This window comes from Balaenoptera acutorostrata, chromosome 2, assembly GCF_949987535.1.
Source record: "Balaenoptera acutorostrata chromosome 2, mBalAcu1.1, whole genome shotgun sequence".
In the NCBI taxonomy this organism is placed as follows: Eukaryota; Metazoa; Chordata; class Mammalia; order Artiodactyla; family Balaenopteridae; genus Balaenoptera; species Balaenoptera acutorostrata.
Window position 1 is genome coordinate 177258535 of NC_080065.1, and position 22141 is coordinate 177280675.

General features: G+C 55.6%; 3 protein-coding genes across 4 annotated transcripts; 1 reads left to right on the plus strand and 2 right to left on the minus strand.

Annotated features, from left to right (window-relative positions):
* Positions 1-88: 88 nt before the first annotated feature.
* Positions 89-8776, minus strand: PALM3 (paralemmin 3). The gene is made up of 7 exons (XM_057538630.1): positions 8627-8776; positions 5952-6000; positions 4972-5052; positions 4308-4450; positions 4085-4169; positions 2349-2394; positions 89-2252 (listed from the first exon to the last, which is right to left on the minus strand). The coding sequence occupies exons 1-7, from the start codon at positions 8665-8667 to the stop codon at positions 331-333; spliced, it is 2367 nt and encodes a 788-aa protein (XP_057394613.1). The 5' UTR covers positions 8668-8776; the 3' UTR covers positions 89-330.
* A 4982-nt stretch (positions 8777-13758) lies between these two features.
* MISP3 (MISP family member 3) lies at positions 13759-16108 on the plus strand. 2 transcript variants are annotated; one of them, XR_009007158.1, is made up of 3 exons: positions 13759-14768; positions 15198-15355; positions 15615-16108. XR_009007158.1 is itself a non-coding variant. In XM_028166480.2 (3 exons), the coding sequence occupies exons 1-3, from the start codon at positions 14201-14203 to the stop codon at positions 15630-15632; spliced, it is 660 nt and encodes a 219-aa protein (XP_028022281.2). In that variant the 5' UTR covers positions 13759-14200; the 3' UTR covers positions 15633-16015. The 2 variants fall into 2 exon arrangements, 1 of the variants encoding a protein (XP_028022281.2); XM_028166480.2 differs by having other exon boundaries at positions 15282-15355; positions 15615-16015.
* A 3113-nt stretch (positions 16109-19221) lies between these two features.
* C2H19orf67 (chromosome 2 C19orf67 homolog) lies at positions 19222-21977 on the minus strand. Its single transcript, XM_007182064.2, has 6 exons — positions 21655-21977; positions 20827-20968; positions 20609-20709; positions 20337-20522; positions 19861-19995; positions 19222-19396 (listed from the first exon to the last, which is right to left on the minus strand). Exons 1-6 carry the CDS (start codon positions 21975-21977, stop codon positions 19222-19224), a joined length of 1062 nt encoding a protein of 353 aa, XP_007182126.2.
* Between the last annotated feature and the right edge of the window lie 164 nt (positions 21978-22141).

Here is a 22141-nt window from a genome sequence, read left to right on the forward strand (position 1 = left end):
TAATCTTTGATTCCAGCAGAGTGAAGCCCTCCACTTCCCACCAGGAGACGGTGAGGTGGCGGCTCTGTGCCAACAACACACACACTCCCACTGTCCAAATGCTCAACATTTTATTTTCAAGTATAAAGGCTTTGTCACGGAAGGGGGCCAGGGTCACAGGCAGTGGGCAAGGGGTCCAGAAGCCCAGGTGGAAATGGACATGTGGACCAGCTGGCTCCCAGGTGCCATCACCAGTCCCGTGGTGCCCTGTCTGCGCCCGGGACCATCTGCTGATGCCAAGAGGCCGAGGTAGCTGTGAGAGGAGCTGGGAGCGGGGTAGAGGGCGTGGGCTCACATAACCGCACAACACTGGCACGTCTTCTGCTTAGGGCCGCTCGCCTCTTCGACCTCAGGAGGGGCAGATGGCTCCGGCTGCCGGGCAGGCGCATAGGTGGGCACAGTGTGGGCACTGGGGTTGGCCCTGGGCTCCTCCACCTGAAGCAGTGGCTGGCACTCAGCAGGCTGCTCCTGAGCTGGGGTCTCTGCCAGGAGGGGGGTGGCATCCCCAGAGGGGTCCTGGCCCTCATCAGAGGTTTGGGGCTTCACTGCTTCTGCTTCTGGGGAGCCTTCCTGCTTCTCCTGGGGCTGCTGTCCTTCTGCCTCCGGCCTTGGCTCCTCCTTGGCCCCCAGGGGGGCCACTTCCTCACTCACTTCCTCTGCCTGACATTCGTTTCCTCCTCCTGACTCTCTCTGCTCTTCTGGACTCAGATCTTCCTCAACCCCTTGAGTCTTCTCTGTCTGCAATGGCTCTTCACCTGCCATTCTCTCTGCCTTCTGTGATTCCTCATCTCCTTTTGTCTCTGCCTCCGATGGCTGCTCGCCTCCCGTTCTCTGTACCGTCAGTGATTCCTCATCTCCTTTTGTCTCTGCCTCCGACGGCTGCTCACCTCCCGTTCTCTGTACCTTCAGTGATTCCTCATCTCCTTTTGTCTCTGCCTCCGACGGCTGCTCACCTCCCGTTCTCTGTACCGTCAGTGATTCCTCATCTCCTTTTGTCTCTGCCTCCAACGGCTGCTCACCTCCCGTTCTCTGTACCGTCAGTGATTCCTCATCTCCTTTTGTCTCTGCCTCGGACGGCTGCTCACCTCCCATTCTCTCTACCATCAGTGATTCCTCACCTTCTTTTCTTTCTGTCACCAATGGTTCTTCAATTGCCTCTAACTTTTCCTCACCTCCTTTCTGCTCTATTCCCAACGGCTCCTCGCCTCTTTCCCTCTCTGCCCTCAGAGGTCCTTCAACTTCTTTTCTTTCTGCCGACAGTGGTTCGTCACCTCCTCCCATCTCTGTCTCCACCTTTTCCTCGACTCCTCTCCTCTCCGGCTCCAAGGATTCCTCGCTTCCTTTCCTCTCCACCACCAGTGACATCTCTGCTCCTTCTGGCTCCGCGCCTGCCTTTCCCTCACTTCCTCTCTTCCCCGCTGATTCCTCTGCCCACCTCCTCTCCACCTCCCACGTTTCCTCCCCGCCTCTGCCGCCTGCCCCCGGTGGACTCTCATCCTTTCCCTCCCTTTCCAGTGCCTTTGGCCCTTCCACCCCCTCCACCACCAGCTCTTCCCACTCCTCACTGAGGGTCACTCTCTCCACCCAAATGAAGGACCCCTCCTGTCCTCCAAAGCCCCCCTGCCCATCACCATCAGGGCTGCCCCTGGGGGCACCTTCCCCTTCTCCAGAAGCTGGTCCCTCCTGGAGCCTCGGTGAGCTGGTCTGTGCAGCCTCCAGGCCTCTGCCCGCCTCCCCCGTGGCCTCTGAGTCGCTGCCCTCTGTGCCTCCCACCCCTTCCCAGACCACCTCCACGATACCCCTGTCCTCCCTGACCCACAAAGGGAGCTCTGGGCGTCCGGCTTTCTGTCTGTCCCCGATGGCCTCCATGACCATCTCCTCCACCTTAGCCTCCAGTTCTGGGCCTGTGGCCCCCGCGGTACAGTCCTCCGTGGCTCTTAGCCCCTCCCACACCACCTTCACCATGCCTCCCCCTTTGGCCTCATTCACTCCCCCATCAGATGCTGCCCCTCCCTGACTCGGCTCCTGCTCCGGAGGGGGGCTGGATCCAGGGCAGGGGCCATTGGCTTCTGAGGAGGGCCCTGCTGCCCCAGGGATCCTCCTTGGGGCTGGTGGAGCCCCGACAGCCTCGTCTCCGGACTTAGAGGGGGACTCTGGGTACGTGCCCACTGGTCCAGCTGGTATGGAGGCTCTCTTGTTTAGATCAGTCTGGCCTGGGGGCGTCAGGGGAGAAGGGGAAAGGAGAGATGGGGCAAAAGAGTGAGATTCAGGCCCTTCCTCTTGCGACCCCCAGACCTCAAAACACCCACCTTCAGGACCTGCCTCCACGGTGGGCTGGGATAGAGGACGGTGACCCTGCAGGGATGGCAGAAACAAGGTCAGGCCAGCCCACATCTCCACTTCCAGCCTCCTGCATGCCAGTACCCCTCCCCTGCTCAAACACTATCGATGGCTTCCCATTACCTTCAGGACCAAACCCTCTATTGTACCTCAGCCTTCCTCACCTGTCTCATCTCCCTCTGCTCCATTGCGCTGCACACAGTAGGTGCCCAATCAATATTGTGGCCATGCAGCCAATCCCTCTGTATTGGGGACCTACTCTGCCAGCTACTGAGGTTACTTAAGGGACACTTAAGCCTTTTGCTATTGGAACTTACATTCCAGTGGGAGGAAGCAGGTAATAAACATAAAACAGAAATCTGTAATTCAGGGAGTGAGAAGGGCTATGATAGGAAAAAAAAGAAAAGAAAAGAAAAGCAGGATAAGGGGCTGGGGAATGCCTGGGAGGTGATGGGGTGCCTCCTTTAGGTATAAGATGCAGGAGGGCCTCTTGGAGGAGGTGACATTGAACAAAGGCCTGAAAGGTGAGAAGAGCCAGCCTTGAGTCAAGAGGTGGGAAAGGGCATTCCAGCCGGAGGGGACAGCAAATGCAAAGGCCCTGGGGCTATAGTGAGTTAGGCAAGTTCAAGGAATAGAACAGAGGGTCAGGGTGGCTAGAGTGGAGTGAGGAAGGGATCAAGGGAAAGATGAGCCCAAGGGAGGGGAGCTGAGGACAGCCCTGCAGGCCACCTATGCCAAACCCCACAGATCTCCTATTCTACCCTCCTCTTTCCAGCCTCTAGGCCTTTGCCCAGGCTGTTTCCTCTGCCTGTATTCCAGATTCCCTTCCAGATTCAGCATAGATGTCACTGCCTCCAGGAAGCCATCCCTGAGCCCCCAACCTCACTCAGGTGCTTCTTATGAGCTTCCCCTATATCCTGGGCTCCCCCCTCACAGACTCTTTGCACCCCATCTCCTCATCTGGACCGTGAGCTCTCTTGGGCCAGGAATCATGCCTTGCGCATCTCTAGCAGGGAATTCCCGGCTTAGACTAAAAACCCAACAAGTGCTTCCTATCCCAATTAAAGGTCTCCTCTCCCCTTTTGTCCTGAGACAGGCACCTGGGATCCAAGGTAAAGCATCAGGGAGATGTGGGGACTCTGGAAAACCCACACCTCACTGTGGCCAGGTGCAAATGTTACTGGATCTTTGGACTTCAAGGACAACCCAGAGAGCCAGATTTTAATGTGAAGCTGTCTTGGTTTTCAAAAACCTGTATGTTGTATGGCCTGCGTTGTATCTTAATAGAGGAATTAACAAAACAAAATCCAAAACTCCAAAAGCCATGCAGATGCCCCAAATCATGAGAGCATCTCACGGTGACCCTTTCCCGCCTTTGAGACTGAATTCCATGAACACTTCCCCACATTTGCTAACTGCTTTCCTCATTCAGGTCATATTGGCAACCATATATCAAAACGGTCCCTTGGGCCTGTTCCGGGTACTGAGCTGTGATCTCACCGACCCTCTCTCACACCTCTTCCAGGTGTGTGCTGTTGTTATGCTCATTTTAGAGATGGGGAAACTGAGGCTTGGGCAAGGAAAGCGACTTGCCCAAGACCACAGAGCAGAGGACCCAGAATCTAAACTGTGCTTGGAGAGGTCCTGCTTTGGGGTCTGCTTGCCACACCCCCTCCTCCCACCGCCTGCTCCCCTAGCTCCTCACCTGTCGGCGCCAGGTGGGCCTGCCTGTGGGCTTGTGCTGGGCACCTGTGGACGCACTTTGTAACAGCTGCAGCTGGGATTGGAGTCTGGGGAAGAGAAGGGGCTGCTGAGAGCCTGGATCCCAGGCTTATGGACCAACCCCACCCGAAGTGTCAACTGGAGTGGGCTGAGGGGCCTGGCCTAGTCAGGCTGGGGCAAAGCTGTCAGGCAGGGGCCCTACTCACGTGAACAAGCTGCCTTCCAGGTTCCGGATGCGGGCCTGAGCCTGGTCCTCAGGTGACTGGGGGTCCTGTGAGGCGGGGTCCTGGGGCCGCTCTGGCTCTTCAGCTGCCCCGTCCATTAGCCAGCGTTCCCGGAGAGACTTCCTCTGGGCATGGCAAGGGGCACATGGACCACCCCACCTCATGTAGCGCCCCCCCTCTGGACGTCCCACCCTGGGCCGATTTCTTATTGCCCTACAACCACCCAGATGGGACAGACATTTCTCCCTCAGGCTGGGATACGTGCCCCAACAATGCCAGGTGGGGCAGACACCCCGTTACCAACCCATAGCTTTCCCACGCTGGAAAAAAAACACCCATCAATCTCCCCAACCTTTCCAGAATGGGACAGACACCCCCAAAGGTGAAATCAATGTCCCTATTAGCCCCTCCCTACCCCAAAGCGGAACAAACACCTCCATTGTCCCCATACTCTTCCCAAAGGTGGAACAAATGTCCCCATCACAACCACCCACTCTCCCAAGCTGGGAAGACGCCCGCCCCCAAAGCTGGAACCAATGCCGCCCCCCATGTTTAGACAGATCTTCCTTTGGTTCCCAGAACTGACTCTCACAGACACCCCCACTTCGTTGCCCGGGCTAAGCAGGCGCCCCTGCCCGCCCCCAACCTTGAGCCGCTCCACACGGAGTTTCTCCTCCTCCAGCTCCCGGCGCGCGGCGCGGATCTCCTCCTGCAGCCGCCGCTTCTCCTGCGCACAGAGGACCCGGAGCTGCCCGCGGGCCGGGTGGGGCCGGGCGGGACCGCCTTCCCTCCTTCCTCCCTCCCTCCTCCGCCGGGCTCCCGGGGGCTCCCGGGGCTCCCGGGACTCCCGGGACTGCAAGCCGCGCCGGAGGCGGAACACAAGTCTGGGTCCCGGGCCGGGAGGGGGCTGCGGAGGCCCTGACTCAGCAGCGCGTGGGGGCGGGGCCGGCGGGGGCGGGGCCGGCCGCGCCCGAGATGCTGCAGAGGCCTCGCCCGCGCGGAACTGGGGTCTGCGGATGGGAGGGCCTTGGAATGGGAATCCGGGGGTGGGGGGTGTCTGAGATATGGGGTTAAGAGGGACGGGATTCAGAGAGATGGGGGTCCAGATATGAGGATCAAAGGGAGGGGGCTAGTGAGATGGGGGGGTCGGAAATGGAGGTGCAGTCATGGGGATCCAGCGAGACTAGGATGTAGAGAAGGGGTCCAGGGAGATGGGGGTTAGTGAGATGGGGAGTTCAGAGAGATGTGGTCCACAGAGATGGAGATTTAAATATGGGAGTTCAGAGAGATGAGGTCCAGATACGGGGGTCTGAGAGATGGGGTTCAGACATGGGGTATCTTGGAGACTGGGGTTCAAGAATGGAGCATCGGATGCGATAGATTTCGAGAGTGCGGAGTTCGCAGCTCTCCATTCTAGGGGTGTCAGTGATCAGAGGAACTGGGGAGCCGAGGGGCCTGAGGATTTAGGTGGGGCGCCCCGAGAAAGGCTGGAGCTGAGGGTGCTCCCCGCACCTTCAGAGCCCTACGCCTGCTCCCTGTGATAGGAGGGGGGAGAGGAAAGGGCTTGGGGCAAGGCTAGGGTTGCCCAGGGCTCCAGGCTGACCGCACTGGTAGGGCTTCACTTACCGCGATGACCTCTAGCCGCTGCCGGTAGAGGGAGCTCTCTGCCATGGGCCTGCAGGGAGAGGGAGGGGGCTGCCAAAGGGGTCTCCCAGGGGCCCACACCTCAGCAGGCTCGCCTCTCGAATACCCCTCTCTGAGCCAAGATCCCTGAGCTGCTTGGAAACCAACCAAAACCCAGCACTTTCCTCTATTTCCCCTTTGCACCTGGGAGGAGTCGGGGCAGAGGGCAGGGGTTCTGTGAGGGGAAGAGAGCAGAGACCATGACAGACTGAGCTAAATCCCTTCCTAGGCTTGACAACACCTCTCTGAGCCTCAGTTTCCCCATCTGTAAAATGGACCGGGATAGCTTGACCCTCACCTTGCAGAGAGAGATGGCCTTGCAAGGAAGTATCCACGCAGGAAAAAACTTAGGACATAGTGCTCCCAAAACAGTAGCATAGTTTATTATTAATAATAACTTTAGGGAATTCCCTGGCGGTCCGGTGGTTAGGATTCCATGCTCTCACTGCCGAGGGCCCAGGTTCAATTCCTGGTCGGGGAACTAAGATCCCACAAGCCGTGTAGCACAGCCAGAAAGAAAAAAAAAAAAAATTTAAATAATTCCCATGACTAATAATGTTTTTGATTAATTATAATAGCCATTCCCAGAAACTCTCGAATCCCACCAAACCCGAACATGCTCTGTGTCTTTTTCCATTTCCACACCCTTTCTGGACCTTGGCTCCTACTCAGCATCCCTTAAGCGCTGAGGGGTGAGGGAGTCTGGCGAGAAAAATTGTCCATCCCACTATGGACACATGCCATTGCCATGGTAACTCCGGATTTGCCTCCTCCACCTGCAAGCCACCATCCCTGGGGGCAAGGGTGACCAGGTCACACTGCCTAGTGCTGGACTCTGAACTGGGAGGAGGGGGAGGGTGACTCACCGTTTAAGGTTTAACCTGAGATTACCCCCATCGTTGTCCTCCTCAAAGCACCCCAGGATCCCCAATTCCCAGCCTCCAGGGCCACCCCTGGTCCATTTGGGCTCCCCCTGGAAGCTGGAGGCTGACTGGTATTGCAGGGCACTTCAGGGACAGTCATCATTACATCAGCCTATCATCAGAGACATGCATTGAGCACTGACTATGTGCAGGTGCTTCACAGGCCAATATCTAGAAGGATGTAACTGTCTGCCTGTTGGCCCTGACACTTAGCCCAGGGTGGGCACAGAGCAAGCCCTCAAACATTTATTAAGTTGAGCACTAACTAACCTCATTGCCCAAACTCTGGTGGGCCCTCCCAGATCTTCTCTGGCCTCACCATGAAGGTATAATAGTGAGTTCACATTTAGCACTTACTATATATAGCACTCTAAGTGCTCTATGGGGCTTTCGCTAGGCTCCCACAGCCACCTCCCCCTCCCTCTCCCTGCCCTGATCTTGAGACACTGTAGTCAACTTTTTGCTGAGTTGGCATTCCAACTGAGAAGAAAATCAGCCAACCATTAGCCAGTGCACACCACGTGCCAGGCACTGTTAAATGCTTTACTCACAGTAACATATTTAACCCTCTCCACCATCTTAGAAGGTAAGTATCAATAGTAGTACTGTCCCCATTTGACAGATGAGAATACTGAGGCTCCAAGAAGTGGCAGAAAGACTTGTCTAATGTCCCTGAGTCAGGATTGGAACTCAAGGCTCTCAGATCCCAAATACTGGGAACACTGTGGGGAAGAGGAAAGTCTAGGCATCCTCCTCTTGACGGCCAGGAGACAAGAGATCAGTCTGGGGTGTCCCCAATTCCAGTTGGGGCAGAATGCTGAAGTCATGCTTTACAAGGTATCCCAAAGGAAGCTCAGGCCCCCTGTTAATAAGTTTGCCCCTGGGGGGAAGTCTAAAGTCCCCCCTCTGCTCTCCCACCCCCAAGATGTAATCTCCCTGCCTCTTCCTTGCTGGGGGGAGGATCGGATTCCCATTGCTAGGCAACCAGGTTTGTAGTTGGTGAATAATGCAACGGGGAACCCAAAAGAGTGAAGAACCAAATTGGGGTCCCTGGGGGGAGCCCCTTTTCCAGAACTCTTTACAAACCTCTGGAGCCCCTCCACCCTCTTACTTGAAAAAGCCCTCACACCTCGAATATTAAAATAATCTGCACATTTCATTAGATGTTGCTTATCTCTAACTCTACAAGAAGAACATTCACGGTGGTGGCTTTTTGCCCCACCAGGAACAGTTGGTGGTCATTTCATTAAGCAGGTGATCATTTCCATTTTGCCATTCTCTTTCCCAGTTTGGGAGCTGTTAACTTTTTCCTGTTGGATCTCAAGCATTTCCTCCCACCCTGGACACTGAGGGATGATTCTAGAGGCAAAACATAGGAGTGAGAGACCCTGACATTCCCTGCCCCTCACCCAAGTAATAGCCCCACCCCCCAGGCTGGACTTTGGGCTTGGGCCTGCCAGCGGAAAATCCCCAAAAAAGAAGGGGGTGAGAGTTCACACCTCCCACCCGACTTTCTGGGGAGGGGGGCATTGAAGAGCTTGGGGGGGTTGGCTGCCGGCCGCCCTTCACTCTCCCTGGCCCCCTTAGGAGAGGCTAGCTGGAGCTCTCACCTCCCCTGCTCCGTGGAAAGGCCAGTGTCTTCCATGAGCCCCTCCCAGGCCCTGCCCACTGGCCCCCCTGACCCCAGACACTTACATGGGTGTGGCCGGAGACCACACCTGGCTTTGCAGGGCCATCTCTGCCCAGAAGCCCACGTTCTGGTCTCTGAGTCCAGGACCCACCACCCGCTTGCCGAAAGGTGCCCTGGAGGCTGTGACTTGGCTGTCGGGAGTGGGGGGGGGGGGCTGCAGGCGGGCACTGGGAGAGCTGGTCCAGCTGGTTTGGGCCAGGAGGCGGGAGACGCATGGGCCGGGGCGAGGGGGGCTGGGGGCTGGCGGGCAGTTCTGGGGAGGTACTATCAGCTGTCCTGATCAATTATTTACCAGCCAGTGGCCTCGTTGCTGCACTCAGCTGCCTCCTGGCAAACACACTCTCACATGTGTGGTCTAGCGGGTGGACGGGAGTTGGGAGTCCCTGACCCCCTCAGACAGTGGCACCTCCACTTGCCCCCCTAGACATTTCTAGTCCAGTTGCCCACCAAGGGTCACCCACCTTTGAGTACTGTTGCACACCACACAAAGGATACTTTTACACACTAACTGCCCTCCCTTCTTGGACCCTGGTTCTGGGGCGAGGAGGAAGGGCTGATCCAGCTAGAGGATTCTGGAGACCAGAGCCTGTGCCCCATGGGAACCAGAAAGTCTGGACTCTGGACAACTCTGGGCAACTTCCCCTAGGTTTCTAGGCTTCAGTTTCCCCTTTTGGAGAATAAGAGAATTAGATCAAACAGCCTCCAGGACCCTGGACACCCCTTAGATGTGATAACTATTGGGGGAGTGTGGTGATGGGAAAGGTCTAGAGAGCTTCCTACCCAAATCTTGAGGGTCCCTGTTCTACCCCACATCCCATTCTTAAAGGGCCAGCACCCCTTTTCTCAGCTGATTATATGTTTCATCCAACCACCCTCTTGGGGAAATCATTTCTACTCTCCAGGCTGGTCTTCTGCAGCCCCCAGTGCTTCCCTCATCACAGCCCTGGTCACACTGTGCAATTCTGACATAAACCTCAATGAGAAGAGCCCTTGTCCTGGGTCCTTTGCTTTACTTATTTATTTTTAAAAATTTTTAATTCATTTATTTTTATTTTTTAATTTTTGTGGCCACACTGCACTGCATGCAGGATCTTAGTTCCCCGACCAGGGATCAAACCCACTGCGTGGAAGCGTGGAGTCTTAACCACTCGACCGCCAGGGAAGTCCCCTGGGCCCCTTGCTTTAGAGGGCCTGCTCCCCATGGGGCAAAGGGAATGTACCCAGCTAAATCGTCCCTCCCTGCTCTAGATCCTATGCAGGGTGGCCAAGAAGTGGCCAAGGGCAGCTGTGGGCAGAGGGGTGAGGAAAGAGCATGGGCATGTGGGATGGGCTCCCTAGGTGCATGCACAAGGCTCCTCGCTGTGTAGGACAGTTGGGGGTGGGAAGCAAAAGGGGCCAGACTGAGGGCTGGGGTTTTCCTGTGTCCCACATTCAAGTACAAAACTCCTAGGGATTCAAAATATTTTCAATTGAACCTGGCCTTCTAGGTCATTCTACAAGTATAGTTGCCATGATAGGAAGAGGGAAATATACATACATATATACATGCAGCGCCACACAGCTTGCAGGATCTATTTTCCTACCAGGGATTGAACCCAAGCCTCCGCAGTGAAAGGGCCGAGTCCTAACTACTGGACCGCCAGGAAATTCCCCTGAGAGAACATATTTTTAAAAATTAGTTTTTAATTGCGGTGCAATACACGCAACAAAAGTTACCATCGGTGGCATTCAGTACATTCACAGTGTTGCGCAACTTTTGCCACTATCTTGTTCCAGAACCTTTTCATCACCCCAGAAGGAAATCCTGTACCCATTAAGCAGTCACTCCCCATTCCCCCCTCCCCCCAGCCCCTGGCAACCACCTATCTGCATCTGTCTCTATAAATTTACCTATTTTGGACATTTTCTATCAATGGGATCATACAGTATGTGGCCTTTTGTGTCTGGCTTCTTTCACTGAGCATAATGTTTTCAAGGTTCATCAATATTGTAGCATGTGTCAGTGCTTCATTCCTTTCTATGGTTGAATAATATTCCATTGTATGGATGTATCATATTTTGTTTATCTATTCATCTGTTGATGGACATTTAGGTTGTTCCCACCTTTTGGAGGAGAGAATATATTTTACGTAATTGCTTGTAGTTTTGATTTTATAACTGTTAACTATTTGGATGTATAATATATAGGCTTCCCTTTGTACCCTTGTCCTGTGTTCCACGTTGAGGCAAGATTGTTCTGTTTATAATTGTGTCTGTCTCCCAAGCTCAACTGCAACTTCCAAGTCTGGTTTATCTCTTTGTTCCCAGCATTGGGAACATTCTTAAACAAGGGTTATGTGTCAGGCACTGTTTTAGGCATGGGGGAGTTGGGTGAGCATGACAAACAGAAAATGCTTTAATGCAGCTCACTTTCCAGCCTGGGGTGGGGGGAGACAGATAATATACAAATAAAGGAAGAAAGAAAGGTAATTGATTATAACTGCAGTATTGGGTGAGTTACAGAAAATAACAGGGATAGGGTTAAAGAAGAGCTGTGTTTGATGTAGGCTGGGTGATCAGAGACCACTTCTCTGAAGAACCAAGACCTGAATAGCAGAAGCCAACCATGTGATGAGTCATTCCAAGCAGAGGGAAAGGCAAGTGCAAAGGTCCTGGGGGTGGGAATGTAGCCAGGGGTTTGAGGAAAGCATGAAGGCTGGGATGGAGGAGTGATCAAGGGAGATGTCAGGAGATGAGATCTGAGAAGTGGGAAGGGCCTTCTAAGCCAGGGTAGGGAATTTGGATTTTTCTTCTAAGTTTGGTGGGGAGTCACTGGAGGACAGTGAATGTCTGGGACAAGGGTGGCGAGAAGTGGACGAATTCAGAATATATTTTGGAGGCAGAGCAAACAGCAATCCAATATATGAATGGATTGGGGCAGGGGCTGAGGGAAAAAGAGAAATTGAGGCTGACTTCTACATTTTGGGCATGAAAAACAGAATGAGTGAGTTGCTATACATAGTAGAGAGGAGTAGAGTTGGGGGAAACCAAGAGTTCAGTTTCTAAAGTGTTCATTTTGGCATATCTATTAGACTAGGGACTGTTGGATATGAGTCCAAAACCCAGGGGAGAAGTCAGAGCTAGAGATATAAATTTGGGAGACATCAGCATAGAGATGGTATTTAAAGCATGAGATTGGAGTTTGTCAAGGTCTGAGTGTTGGCAGGAAAGAGTTGTATACTTAAACCAAGTAATTGATGAGAACTCAATAGAAGGAAATAATCAAGGCATAGTGCATACCCTGGGTTCGCAACAGCCAGGAGCTGTTACCACCCCATGGCCCTGGAGGGAGAGAGCTGTGTGGAGCTGCTGCCTGCTGTGGAGGGACACAGCCAACAAAGCTTGGAGGAAGGGGGCATGGGATAAACATCCTGACCTCACTCACGTCTCTCCCATCAGCCAAACCCAATGGAAGCCAGAGGGGAAGGAAGCCCATTGATGCAGGTGAACCAGAAGTCTGAGAAGGGATGCCTGGGAGGTAGGAGGGAAATCAGGAGAGGATGGTGTCCTCCAAGACCAAGGAGCTAATGGAGAGGGAATCAGGGAGGAGCCAGTGATCAGGTCTGGCAAATGGAGGTCACGGAGGTCCTTGGACAGAGAAGGTTCAGTGGCATGGTGGAACCAAGAGCCCAGTAAGCATGGCTAGAAGAGGGACAGGAGGTGATAAAGTAAAGAGTCCACTGTAGAGACAACTCATTCCAGAAGTATAGTTTTCATCCTCATCACCTCCCGAAGGAGTAAGCACTATTATCCCCATTTTACAGACAAGGAAACTGAGCCTTGGAGAAGGCTGACACTTAGGTTCTGAGTGGGCGGGAACCCAGGTGGGCCTGATTCCAATTGGGTCAATAGAGTCAGAGGGAGGAAGGAGGTCAGATGGTCAGAGGGAGGAGGGTAGCAGCTTGAGATTGGGATCAAGGAGAAAGTAGAGTGGGAGGGTGGACAGAAAGGGGAGTCACCAGGGTAGGCAGAGAGTTGGGGGATTATTGGGGCTCCTGAGGCTGTGTAGCCCCGTCCCACTTTCTTTAGGTAACTATATCTTTCTTACTGGTCACCCCAAAATGGTGGGGGGGTGGAGGCAGGTTTTGGAGAGAGCCCAGGGGAAGAGAGTGGAAAATGTCCCTGGGGTTAGGTCGCCTGCTCCCGGCATCGATCCTGGCCTTGAACGCTACAATCTGGCCCCAGCTGCAGGGAGCTACTTCCTCCCGCAAGCCTGGATACCTCTCTGAGCCTTCCCAGTCGCCTGGGCTCAAGGTGACCGCCTTTCAAACCTCAGCCGTTCTGCTGAGCCCTGGGCGTTCTGTGTGTGCGTCCCTCCCTCGTCCCTCAATCTGGGAGTGCACTTGGCGGTGGACGCCTCGCGGACTTTTCCTGGAGGGGGTGAGGGGAAGTGCCTTCTGGGCTTGGCGCGGGCGCTGGCTCACCGCTCGGAACCTTGCTGAACCCAGGCACTGGGAGGGAGACTGGGGCGGGCGGTGAGGCGGTTCCTGGCGCCCCCTCCAGCCCGAGCTGTGCACTGCAGGGGTGGAAGGTGGAAGGACAGCCCAGAGGCCGTGGGCGTTGCTGCTGCGCGGGACAGGCAAGGCCCCGGAAAGATGGCTTCGGGGGACACCCCAACAGAGCACAGTTGTTCAGAGGCCCAGCCAGGCGTGCAGCTAGGGCCAAGCCTCCTGGCAATGCCGGGGACGTGAGGCCGAAAAGGCTCCAGGGTGGCGCCCCCTGAGTGAACACTGCACCCAGACTGGCGTCCCAGGTAGCGGGCTAGGTCTAGGGAAGTCCTCTTCTAAAAGGGCCAATGCCCTGAGCTGACTTGAGGCGTGCTAGTGGAAGAAATCCAGCGCCCAGCCTAGGCGCCCCCGTCTCGAGGGCGGGGCCAGGGCGGAGCCCGGAGTCCTGCCTGCAGGTGCAGGGGGCGTTGCTCGGCCCTGCCCACGGGGACAGTTCTTGGAGGCCAGGGGCGGGTCAGAGAAGCGGCCGGTGCAGGCTACGCCTTGGAACTCGCGGACGGCGACTGCAGCCACAGGTGCCGCGCAGGGCAGTGTGTCCCAGCTCTGGGCATCAAAACTCCAGCGCTGGGAGCTAAGGCTTCCGAGCTGCTCCGAACCCTGGACACCGAGGCCCCCGGGCCGGAGAGCGGAGCCCTGGGGTCGTCCGAAGCGCGGGGCCCTGAGCCCCCCGGGTTAGACAGAGAAATTCCCGGGCCTGCCGCAGAGCAGGATACCGAGGTCCCCAGGCCAGGCGGCGAGGTCCCCGTGCCCTCCCCAGACCAGGGCACGGAGACCCCCGAGCAAGAGAGCGAAGTCCTCGGGCCATCAGCGGGGCAGGAGGCAGAGCGCCCTGGACCGACCGCAGCTGAGAGCTTCGAGAGTCCTGGGCGAGGCAGCGACGACGCTGAACCGTGTGAAGCGCGAGGCGCGGGGCTCTTGGAGCAGTGTCCCTCTCAAGGTCCGGAAACTTCCTCTGAGTCAAACTCGGAATCCCCCCAGCTGCGTTTTCTACTGCGCTCCGAGACCCCACAACAGCCCCCAGAGGAGCCGCTCATGGAGACGCCCATCGAGCGCGAAATCCGCCGCAGCTGCGAACGCGAGGAGAGCCTGCGCCGGAGCCGGGGCCTGAGCCCAGGTCGCGCGGGCCGCGAACTCGTCGAACTGCGTGTGCGGCCGGTGCTCACCCTGCCGGGCCCCGGCTCCGCGCTCCCGCGCGCCTTGGAGCGCGCTCGGGCGGGCGCGCAGATGCAGCGAGACATCGAGCGGGAGGCCCATCGGCAGGCGGCGCTAGCGCGCCCCGAGGTCCCAAAGCAGCGCGCCCGGCAGCCGCCTCAGCCGCTGGGCGAGCTCAAGCGCTTCTTCGAGGCTGCTGGCGGGTGCGGCTCCTCGCCGGCGGCGGAGGGCAGCGCGGACCCGCAGCGGCTGCCTGAGCCCGGAGGCCGGCCACGTTCAGTCGTGCAGAGCCGGTGCCCGGTGCTGGCCCGCGCCCCGCCGCCCATCGCACCATCGCTGCTGGAGCAGGAGGTGCGCGAGGTGAATGAGCGCGAGCGGGAACTGCAGCGCCAGCGCCTCAGCGTCTACGGCACCGCCGAGTTCAAGGAGCCCGCGCCCAGCCTAACTGGTAAGCCACTGGCGCCCCTACGCTGGGAATTCCCAGGGCTCCAGCCTCTCTCACCGACTGCCCAACTCCAGTGGCCCTCTGATCCTCAGGGTCCCCCTTCCTGGCTCCCAGACTCCTCGGGCCCCTCTCAACTCACCCCTTCTGGGCTGCCCATCCCTATGCTCCACACCCCCGCCCCCCGTCAGACTCCCAGATCCACCCCCCCTAGGCTCGTGGTGGGGGAAGGGAGGAGGATTCCAGATGTCTTTGTCGGGTTCCAGGGAACCCTCCCTGGGTTCTGGCACACCTGGATCCTCCCTCTGAATTTTCGGGTTCCTACCTCCCCACCCTGGGTTTGTTTGCCTCCCTCCTCCCTCGGGTTCCTCCCTCCTCCCTCATGATGGAGGCCTCCATGGGGAGGAGGGGGGTGAACGCCTGTGTGTGTTTAAGGGGCGCGGCCGCTCTCCTTCGTCCTGGCCGCCTCCAGCTGGTGAGAGGAGGGGCAATCTCGGCTGAGCGCCCCTTCCCCCGCAGCGAGCAGGGGCGACGGAAAGCTGGCAGTGATCTGGCCTCCCCGCAGAAAGGCTTCGGAGAACGGTCTGGAGCAGGTGGGAACCCCTTTCCCCTCCTGCCTCAGGCGTTTGTCGCTGCCCCCCACCCCAACCCTCTGCGTGCGAGAACGCTGGGCTGGGGAAAGGACCCCCTGGGAAGTCACTCTACGCTAGGACCCAAAGTCCCGGACGTGGCCCAGGGGTGTCGAGGAGGCGGTGGTCCTGGGGCCCAAACTGCCCCACCCGGCGCCTGGGTGTCCCCACTCGCGGTCCGCGGGCCCCCGAGGCATGCCTTCGGTCTGGCCCCTCTCTCCAGGAGGAGCGGAAGCCTTGAGGTTCGAGCCGGCTGGGGTCCCCGGACGAAGGTAACATGCCCGCCAGAGGACCCAGGCAGGGGCGCCCAGGAGTGCCCTCCGGATCGGCGGAAGGCCTGGAGAGGGGCTACAGGTCTGAGCCAGGAAAGACGCAATCGATCAGCCCCTCCTCGAACCTGACTTTGTGAAATTGACCAGAATCTTCTATAAAACTGTTAGTCCCAACTGGGAAACACCACCATCAACAGCCCCGCCAGTAAAACTGCCCCGCTCTTCTCCACCTAACTGCCAACGGAACTATCCTCTCCTTCCGGCCTTGACTGTTAGATAGGGGTCACCTCCTCGGCTGTCCCCACTCTCCAATAAAGCCCCTTCTTTCTGGGCAGTGCAGGCTGTTTTCTTCTGGGTCCTCTTCGTCTGCGGTGGGGTGGGGCGGGAGCGCGGCGAGAGGAGCTAGGCTTGAGAAAGTCGCCGGAGGCGCCGGCTGGAATGCAGAATGTCCCCTATCTCCCTCTTCCAGGGCCGCATATCTCCCCCTGCCCGGCCGGGGTCCTAGTGCCCCCTGGCGACGCGGGCGCGAACTGCGGCGTTGGGACAAACGAACTCATGCCCACCCTTTCCAGATTTCGTCAACATTTATTGGTGCCAAACGACATGCCCGCGCAGGGTGCTGGCTAGACAGAGGTGATAAGAGGTTGTTCCCGCCCTGGGGACATAAACAATGGCTACAAAAAAAAAGGAGTGGTATTGGTTCAAGCTCCTTAGTAGGGCATGCAAGGCCATTTATAATCTGTCTAGTAATTGCAAACCTCACATGCCTACAGACCTTAGGCAGATATTAAGAGAGAGACAGGGTGTGCTGTAAAACAAATGCCTCATTTCAACAGGCAGGTAGGTGTTCTTCCATATCACCAGTGCTATGAGTGAGCTTAGTGGTGTCAAGCTTCTGCTTTCCAAAAGCAACTGGAGGGAATTCCCTGGTGGTCCGGTGGTCAAGATTCTGTGCTTTCACTGCCCAAGGCCTGCGTTCAATCCCTGGTCTGGGAACCAAGATCCCACAAGCCCCATGGTGCAGCCAAAAAAATAAAAAACAAAAAACAAACAAACAAAAACACCCCCAAAGCAACTGGAAACCCAGCCTTTAAAAGAGAAATCTACCAAACTTTAATTGTGACTATTTAGAAAACTTTAATTGGTGGGGGGCAGGAGGGGACAGCAAGGAACACCTGTTTGCAGTAGGGCTTATGGCTGTCAGTTGGCAAGCCCTCCTTAATTTCCCTCTGTCCCAAGACAAGGGGTCCAAGGCTCCCCTGGATGGGATTCAAGATAAGCTGTAAGACTGCATCTGTGCAGTATATCCTGTGGTTTTAGTGTATCAGCTTCTTAGAGGTGCGCTGAGACCCAGAAAAGACTTTTAGAATCATTGTTTAAACTCCTGGATTTGTCCAATTCTGTATGCCCTGGGTCTAGGTCACACAGCATTGCACCCCAACAGTAGCTCAGCCCAAGGACCCACCCCTGACCCCATCATCAGCACACTGAACACATGGTTGACCATGACTCTGGGAGGTACGGAGAGAAAAGCAGGAAAGAGCCAGCACTGCCAAAGTGGAAAATGGAAACGCCAAGAACCTGTTCTTAATCCCTGGCAGGGGAGCTAAGAGTTAAGTATGTAGGGTTGACAGAACTGCTTAAGTGTAGACCTGGGTTCTCGAACTTTCTTGCATATTAAAATTACCTGAGGCACCCTTATGCCAAATAAATCAGAATCTGATAGAGGCCTTGGCATCAGTAAAGCTCCCCAGGTGCTTCTAACATGGAGCCAAGTTTGAGAGCCATGAGGTCGACGTAGGCTAGCATTTCTCAAAGTGTGGTGTCTGGACGAGCAACGTCAGCATCACTTGGGAACTTGTAAGAAACACACATTCTTGGCCTCCATCCCAGACTTAATGACCAAACCCTCCACATGATTCTAAAGTTAGAGAATCATGGGTGTAGACAGGACCCAAGAAATTAAACCTGTTTCCTTCCTCTCCCAGTGTTGTCACCACCCACCAGAAATCTAGTTTTAAGTGGCTTGTGGATTTGTCTTAAGGGAGATAGATTAAATCTGCATGTCGCTAGTCCAAATTGAGATGTGCTTTAAGTGTAAAGTACACAAAAGATTTTAAAAACCTAGTACAAAAAAAGAGGGATATCTCATTAATAATTTCTTACATTGATTATACGTTGGAATAATATCTTGGATATATGAAGTTAAATAAAAATATCACTAAAATTCTGACCTCTTTATTTTTCTAATGTGGCTACTAGAAAATTTTAAATTACATATGTGACTCGCATTTGTGGCTCATTTTAAATTTCTACTGGACTGGGCTAAACAGTGGGGGTGGGGGCCTCAAATCCGTGTCAGGGAACTTCAGAACCCCTTTGGACCCGTTCAGACCTGGGTCGTGGACTAAAAAATCCTTGATGCAGTCAGAAACTGTCACCAGAAGCCTCCAATCCCACCCCGAATGAACAAGGGTTTTGGTCCAATCCTGATTTACTTCACCTCTCACGTTCATTTTTGTCATTTGTAAACTGGGATAATCATAATACTTATGGTAATACTATGTACCAGGGACTATTAGGTAAGTGAGTGTTTTGCTCCATGAAGCAGGGCTCCAAGTCTCTCCCACTCTGAAAATGCTAGGGGGAACCAAAAGGTGTCCCTTAGTTTAAAGGGGGGTAGCTCGCAGCTGAGTGACAGCCGGGTCAGCAAGGACACCCCTCCCCTCGCAAGTGACCAGTTGCTATCAGAAGAACCCAGCTCAGGTCCAGGCTCCGCCACTTGGTCGCCGTAGCTCTTGGCAGGAGAGTTCACCTCTCAACCCGTGTCTTCTCTCCAGTCCAAGGTTGGGGTGAGGCTTAGCGACCCTAAGTTGGATTGCCTCCCGGCTCTCCCACCCAGCCCGCGCCCCGGACACCCACGGGATACAGCGACCTGCACAAGACAAGACCCAAAAGCTGGAAGTAAAGATCTAACCTCGGCTATTAGGAAACTGATGGCTGGCCCTTTCCCGGGGCACGTTGGGAAATATAGTCTTTTTCGGTACAGGGAAATAATTTCCGGGTCAAAACATAAGAGTGGGCGTGGCTCTGCGTCCCTTCCCACAGTGGGCGTTGAATTTCCCGGCTACCCGAAACTTGCGGTTTTCTGGGTTCCGGTTGTTGACAGGAGCAGCTACTTCCCTTTTTGCTTCATGCGCGTCTCTGCGCATGCTCTATGCTTCCGTCCGCCAGTCGGTGGACTACGGTTTTGTTTCCAGAGACTACATTTCCCAGAAGGCCGCGCGAGCGGGCGGGGTCCCCCTCTCTCCAAGGGGAGGGGAGCGGCGATCCGAGCGGACGCTGAGCCTGTGACCTCTTTCTTTTATTTAACATAAAACCGGTGTGTCCACCCACAGGGCCCCGCGGCCGGGTCGGACCCAGTGCGGACGGGCTAGCTCGGCCTGGCCCCTTGGAAGGCGAGGCGGAGCTGCACTAGGAGAACGAGTGAGCCCCTCCACTACTCCCTCTCCTGGAGTTTGGAACTGTCAAGCTCCAACTCCCACCCTCTCTCCAGGTTCAAGACTCCTGCGCGGCCCACGCCGCGGGCCCGGCGGCGCTCGGGGGCCGGGCCGTGCCTGCCTGGCCCGTGAGGATCTGCACCAGCAGGTCGGTGGCCAGCATGTGCGACGGCTCCTCGAAGCCGATGGTCAGCAGCTGCTCATAGTCCCCAGGAGGCTGAGGGGACAAAATCCTGGGGGCCGGGGAGAGACAGGCCTGGATGTGAGCGCCCCCTGCTACTCGGGAGCCCCTCCCCTTGAGTGAGAGGCTGTGGCTGAGAGAGGCTTTGTTTCAGCTAGGGGTGGGAAAAACCCTGGGGGAAAGTGATTTTCTTGTTGATGAGAAACACAGAGGGTAATGGCTCTGGGAGGCTGAACAACTGTAGCCCTGACCTGGCCAATTACTCAGCTAGCTGTGTGTCCTTGGGCAGGTAATTTATCCTCTCTGAGCACCTGTTTCCTTCTTTGTAAAATGGGGCTAGTAGTATAGACCTCAGTGGGTTGTTACACGAGTCTGCATAAAGCGCTTTTCAGGGCACAATAAAATGCTATCATTATTACCAATGGAAACAGTGTTGGAGGAGGTAGATGGTCTTTGTTTGGGTTCTACCCCTCCCTCCAGACCCCACGCCCACCTTGCCATCGCCCTAGCTCCTACCATGAATAAAGGTCATCCTCAGCTGGTCCTAGGGGCACCCATCGGCCGATGGACCACAGCTTCTGAATCTGGGGGCATGAGTTGGTTGGACTCTTGCCTGTGTCTTCCCATGTATCTCTATAGCACAGGAAGTAGCTGGGAGGGGAAGGGGCAGCAATTAAATGTGAGTAGTTTCCTAACTTCTGTTGGAGGGTTTTAATTTTGGAGGTAAGGTGGAAACTCATCAGAAGTTGCCTTCAAGTTTTCAGGTAGGGATATGATTCAATACTGAGGCCTTTTCTCACTGTCAGCCTACTTTTAAGATGAGGGCTTTTATTTTGATGGGGGCATATATATATTTTTAAAGGTGGGGATGACCTTTCAAAGGTCCTTGATTTCCTGCTTGGCTTTCCATACTTTGATGGTGGTGGTTCAGTGGCCCAAACTGGCATTCTCCATAGAGCGGGGAGGACTTTGATTCTGATAAGGGGACTCACTAATCCACACGGGAATCTTGCCCCTGGCTGCTGGACTCTGGGGTGGTTTCCAGGTTCCAGCGCATCTTCTTATAGAGGTATCGGGGGAAGCGGCTGGCGGTGTAGGCGGCAGGGGCACAGTATCTAAAGATGGACACCTCGTGGGAAGGACTGATGGAGAACCTCCCGCAGAAGAAACAGGAGATGCTGGCAGGAGATGGGAGAGTGGGGAATGAGGGTATGCCCTGGACTCCTCCACCCCTGACCCCAATCCCAGTCTCCTAACCTTTTACCTTAGGGGGTCAGTCTCCTCCAGGTTCACAAACCCAAATGATGCATACATAAGGACCAGCTGTTCCAGGCGCAGAGTCAGCTGTTGGGAGATCTCCAACAGCTGCATGGAAGAGGGGGCATAATGTGATTAGCTGGCCTGCCAGGAGCATCCTCCTCATCCCCCAGGCCTGAGGGATGAAGAAAGGGGCAGAGGGTCTAGGAAACCTGCTCCACACACCCCCTTTCGGATCAGCTCCTGCAGGGCTCCATAGATGGGGGGCACACTCCGTGCAGCTGCCTCCAGGTACAGGAAGTAGGGCTCACACATCTGCAAGAAGGTGGGCATGGCCTTCGCCAGCTGTTCCTTCTGCACTCGGTCCCTGTTGAAGGGAGAAGGGGGCCTTTGCCTGAGGTCCCTGGCTCCCCCACCGATTTCTCCCATTCCACTCACTGCCCACCTGTATCCCTGACCTGGACCCCCACTACAAACAAAATCCCCCAGTGTCAGCCCTTTCTCAGAGCATCTTCCAGGACCACCAGCATCAAAAACATTGGAAACACTTGTTAAAATGCAGACACCTGAGTCCCAAGACTGACTTTGACTTACTATTCCCTGGGTGAAGCCCAGAAATCTAGGGTTTAAACAACCTCCCAGGGGATTCCCATGGACATTGATAGATGAGAATCACAGCCCCCTTTCCCTTGGTCTGGGAATCATATTATCCTTTGAGGTCTCAAACTGGTAGCCAGTAGGCCAAATCTTGCTCAGATAGGTTTTGTTTTGCCTGCCCAGGGTTCAAAACCTAAGCCAACGGTTAAAAAGTGGGAGAAGAGTTCTAGCGATTTGGCAACCCCAAGGGCCCATAATAGCCCGCACTCCCTAACCCCAAATTTCTACACAGTCCTCATAACTCTTCGAAATTGGATTGCTAATCACTAGCTTCATTTACCTCCTCTGGCTCCTAATGCTTTTGAGTTTGCAAACCTAGTGTATGTCACCTATTTTGTTATCCCCTCCTCCGTCTCCTTATCCATGGGTAGAACCTAGGACCCCGTCCAACATCACCTGTAGAACAAGTAGCTCTGGAAATCATCTGCCTTCTTGAGCAGGTAACGGAGCTGTTCGCTGATGGGGCTGAACATGGTGTCCAAGGGTAGGCGAGGAGGGGCAGGCCCGGGGCCTGGGGCCAGAGGCTCAGGGAAAGGCATAGAGGTGGAGGCCTCGGGCAGCTGCCCCTGGATATCCTCGGGCGAGTCCCCAGGTCGGCCAGTGGGAGGCGACCATGAGGGGTCTTCGCAGGGCTGTACCCCAGGTTCCAAGTCGTCCGGGAGCGGCGTTTCCCCAGGGCCCGCGGGGAGCGGCCCCAAGAACCACCGCCTGGTTGCCATCGTGCGGCGGGAGGCGGGGACCAGAGCTCTTTAAGCCTCCGCTGCTCACATTGGCCGCAGGTTCGACCCCGCCCAGGGTATCTCGGACTTGGCTGGGAGCGCGTCCCCCTCCATCTCACCCGGGCCTCGACCTCTCTGCCGGCGCGGCGTGGAGGGAGTTCAGT

What these genes read in the sequence shown, in the direction of transcription:
- PALM3 (XM_057538630.1), bottom strand. Translation starts at nt 8,667, where the DNA reads ATGGCCCTGCAAAGCCAGGTGTGGTCTCCGGCCACACCCAT. An exon ending in TGGTCTCCGGCCACACCCAT is followed by an intron (nt 6,001 to 8,626) that starts GTAAGTGTCTGG and finishes CTCTCCCTGCAG; the next exon opens with GCCCATGGCAGAGAGCTCCC. An exon ending in CTGGAAGGCAGCTTGTTCAC is followed by an intron (nt 4,170 to 4,307) that starts GTGAGTAGGGCC and finishes TCTCTTCCCCAG; the next exon opens with ACTCCAATCCCAGCTGCAGC.
- MISP3 (XM_028166480.2), top strand. Translation starts at nt 14,201, where the DNA reads ATGGAGACGCCCATCGAGCGCGAAATCCGCCGCAGCTGCGAACGCGAG. An exon ending in GCCCGCGCCCAGCCTAACTG is followed by an intron (nt 14,769 to 15,281) that starts GTAAGCCACTGG and finishes CTTCCCCCGCAG; the next exon opens with CGAGCAGGGGCGACGGAAAG.
- C2H19orf67 (XM_007182064.2), bottom strand. Translation starts at nt 21,977, where the DNA reads ATGGCAACCAGGCGGTGGTTCTTGGGGCCGCTCCCCGCGGGCCCTGGG. An exon ending in GAGGAGACTGACCCCCTAAG is followed by an intron (nt 20,523 to 20,608) that starts GTAAAAGGTTAG and finishes ATCTCCTGCCAG; the next exon opens with CATCTCCTGTTTCTTCTGCG. An exon ending in GAGGATGACCTTTATTCATG is followed by an intron (nt 19,397 to 19,860) that starts GTAGGAGCTAGG and finishes CCCGGCCCCCAG; the next exon opens with GATTTTGTCCCCTCAGCCTC.